The sequence below is a fragment of the Phytophthora infestans genome, genomic scaffold, assembly GCF_000142945.1.
Source record: "Phytophthora infestans T30-4 supercont1.15 genomic scaffold, whole genome shotgun sequence".
In the NCBI taxonomy this organism is placed as follows: domain Eukaryota; phylum Oomycota; class Peronosporomycetes; order Peronosporales; family Peronosporaceae; genus Phytophthora; species Phytophthora infestans.
The window spans coordinates 2814832-2818664 of record NW_003303744.1 but is presented as its reverse complement, the minus strand read 5'-3'; the positions used below and the strand labels follow the sequence as shown (position 1 = coordinate 2818664).

The window sequence follows — 3833 nt, the reverse complement described above, 5'->3', positions numbered from 1 at the left end:
TTAACACCACCAGGCCACGATGTTTTCTAGCAACCAGGCTAATGAATTAAAACTGTATACTACGTGTTAATGAGTTGCATGTGCCTGCGGGAGAAAAGCAACGCCCTACGCCAGACAACGCATCTAAAACACCTTGTTTTGCAGGATAACACTTAAGCTTTGTTTTCACTTGGCATTTGTAAGAGCAGCCGGGGGGGATTACCCGGCAAAGGCATTATTTAATGTAAAGAGGTCGTTACAAGCCGCGCTTCGCTTGGCTGGGGCTCGCTTCGCTCGCGATTAATAGATTCTCTCACCTGGGAAGTACAATGCGCGGCTCGCTGGTGAGCTCGGCGCTGGGCCCGCCTCCGCAAATACCGCGCGGCCCTGCTTCGCGGGCTCCCCGCGCGGGTTTGCTGCGGCTACGCGACCTCGCACCCGCTCGCCTTAGTTGGCGCATTAGCTGCGTCGCCCCTCCCCGGAACTTGTATGAATGTTAGCCCAGATTTCGTGTACTGTCCATCCCCCATTTTCTGGTATGACCACCATGAATTTTTCAATTTTATGAGCTGGCAGCGACGCCACACGCAATATCGTGGTCATCATTAGCATTTCTTAAGCGGGAGCTATCAGGGTGAGAAACCGAAGCCCTATTAATGCGGATCACCCTACCATGGTAGCGAAGTTGGACCACACACTCCATGATGATGATGATGATGATGATGGTGATGAAAGGTGCAGAAACTCCATGGAATCGGGTACGTCAATCGAGATTTATTCCAAACTGCATGTAACACCTATTGTACATGTACCGTGGGCTTCTGTCCAAGACAGACGCTCTTTGTGATAATCCTCTTTCTACCATGACTCATTACGTCACGTAGGTGGCGGAGAGCACGTAATAAGCGTTATGATACATGTAGGATCACCCCACTCAGTGAACATAATACCCTCTTTTCTTGTTCGAGGGGTTCGTCTTATTCATACCGACTTCTCCATGTTGTGCCGGACACCCTATCTACACCGATTGGATCCATAAGAAAAAATTTGAACTTCAGAACAAAAAATGAGTCTATTGATTTGCTGTGCTTGTTTCAGATTCCAACCCTGGTCTATCAAAATCCGCGTCAGAATCGATGTCACCGTAGCTTTCGTCTACAATATGCAAGTTGTGGAGCTCGGCGATCACGTCATTAGCAAAGTTGTCGTCCTCAACAGCAGTAGCCATTTGACGAGAATCTACATACGGATATCCACATTTGACATCGTTGTGCTTTTCGAGGTGGGTCGCTGCATCGAGTTTTAGTTGGTTAGTGTATGATCCCACCTTTCGTTTAAGCGGTTTACGTCCGCCATTCTCGTTAAGGCGTGGGCGACCTACAGGCTTCGCCCGCTGGGTGAGTTCGTCTGCCTCAGTTTCTTCAGCATGAGCGCCTTCCATTGAATCTCAGACTGCGAAGAGACGGTGGAAGAGGCACGTCTCTGCACTGTCCGGCTTAACATGGAGACAAGAAAGGCCAATAATAAAACAGTTTTATTGGTAGAAATCGATTGTCCGTCTTAAAAATCGTCCGGCACAACATGGAGAAGTCGGTACCAAAGTAACTATCTTAAAACTTAATTTGTTACCTCGAAGTAATTGATAGCTACACTATGAAAAAGTAACTTGGATACATTAAACTGCACTACTTGAGCCAGTTCTTCTACGGTGATTGTGATGAACACACGGATCAGATTCATCAGCAGATGCCACATTTTACATTTCCAACGTGATGAGCTCGTGTTATAGACTGAAACTTACAGTTCTGACGATCCTCTCTTCACAGTTGGTAAATCAGAATAACTTAGTAAGACATTTGTTCCTAAAAGTAATAAGGCGGGGCCCTAGTCCGCAGCGTGGGCTCCGCACTGATTCATTGGCCCTCGCTTGTTGTTTCCCAACTACAGCTCAAAGTTTATCGTCTTGTTTATGCTTCAATATGAGAGGCTCTCTGCCTAGACCTCTTCTACTAAAACCTGCTATGTAGCGTTCGAAGAAAAACAACGATTCATGGCATTGTAGTGAAACTTTCGCGTGTTTTATAACTACCGCCTTTCGCCGGCTCGGGTTCTGCGTCCCGCATCCTAAATACTTACTCAGATCCCTGTTGTGGATGTGGGAGGGGGGGGGGGGTAAAAGACACCGTTGATCTTCTGCCATAGACACATGTAGCTGCGCAAGCTAAGCGGCCATTTCTTTTGATAAAATTGAAACGCATCTGCTGCAAAAGCACATTGGCGAGTCGATGGATGTAGGGTGAAACGTTTGCTTAATACCAAAAGCGCTCTATTCACAGTAGTCAGCTAGCTCTATTGTACTGGTTTTTGACAAATTGAAGCATGTAGAATCTAGCATACCTACCCACCATGTGCTAAAATAGACGCAACTGTTTCGATTCGTTGGAGGATAGGAACCCTGTTCCTTGGCGTGTGACACGACCCTACAGAATCTGAATGATTCAGTGAATCGGAGTTTGGTGGCTGCATTCAACAAATCGTTTATCTCTTGGTCCAGAATTTGGTCCAACGAGATTTGATACATGCACCGCAGGGGTTAATGGTAGCTCCAAAATCGGTTAAGTTAATATTGTGAAAATATCACCTGTAGACCAGTTAATATAAAAAATATCACCTAATATTTTCTTCTGAGACAATATGATATTATTAAATATCAACTTAATATTAGCTAATACGATATTATATTTTAAAAAGATTGCGTAATCAGGCTAAATTCACCAATCCGATGTCGCTAACGCTCGACTAGCTGACGTATTACTAATGAACCGTGAGGAAAGGACAATTGTGCGTGACGGCAAGGTTGGCGTCATGTGTTGGCACTGCTCAGCGCATTAATCTAGCGCCACAGGCAGCAGGTTTATTATACGCACGATGTGGACGAGGAGATCGGTAGAGAACAAGAGCAAATATCTTGATTTCGCTCTATCAACGTTAAACAGCTGCAAGCGTTTGTCTGTGTCACAGTGAAATACTAGTGCAAATACTCGTCAGTCTTAAAGCCTACTGCTTTTCTAGAACCTGATCGAAAAAGTTATTTGGCTCCGCTCGGTTCACAGAGGGTAAGGTGGCAAGAAACGTACTTAAGTGGGAAAATATCATAAAATATCATGTAGTATCTAATATTTTTCAGTTCTCCGAGTTAATATTAGAATACTATGTTAACTTTTGCAAAAATGAGTTACTATTAATATTTTATATCAAAAATAGTACTATTATTATTAAAAAAAATATCATATGGTATTTGGTTACCATTAGCCCCTGACCAAGTAAGTTAAAATGCACACATCAAATTGGAAAGATGGCGTACAGCCATCCGCCCAGATGCTCACGGATCGCAATCAGCGCCTCTTCGAATATAGTAAGAGATATTCATAAGGCCAAGTTTCGACATCTTCTATTAAAACCGCTCACTATTAATATCGCCCTCTATTAAAAGTCACCATCTGCATCCTCTACTCACAGATACAGTTCTACCAGTGGACATATGTACAAAAGTACTGGTACATTCTTTGATTAATCTGACGCAACAAGTGGTTGGCATCCGTCTTTTATTAATATAATTTTATAATAATACATGTATTAATACTCGACGTATGTAAAACTGACGCATCTTCTCTCCAAATCGCACTGTTGCTATTTATACAGCTCCGAGTTTCCGGTTCTCGGATAGTTTTTCAGATGCACGGCTCTGGACCACACACCGACTCTCAGCTCTATTGCAAGTGATCAACCGCCATCGTCACTTTAATCCACCATTCCCGAATTTGCGCTCCTTCCATCAACTGATTACAAAAGAC

The 3833-nt window shown here is 43.8% G+C and overlaps 1 protein-coding gene across 1 annotated transcript; it reads right to left on the bottom strand.

The window, feature by feature from the left end:
• PITG_09765 (uncharacterized protein) lies at positions 1-1420 on the bottom strand (the record flags this gene model as incomplete). The annotated part of the gene is made up of 4 exons (XM_002903312.1): positions 1-26; positions 297-401; positions 1086-1134; positions 1307-1420. 4 exons carry the CDS (start codon positions 1418-1420, stop codon positions 1-3), a joined length of 294 nt encoding a protein of 97 aa, XP_002903358.1.
• Between the last annotated feature and the right edge of the window lie 2413 nt (positions 1421-3833).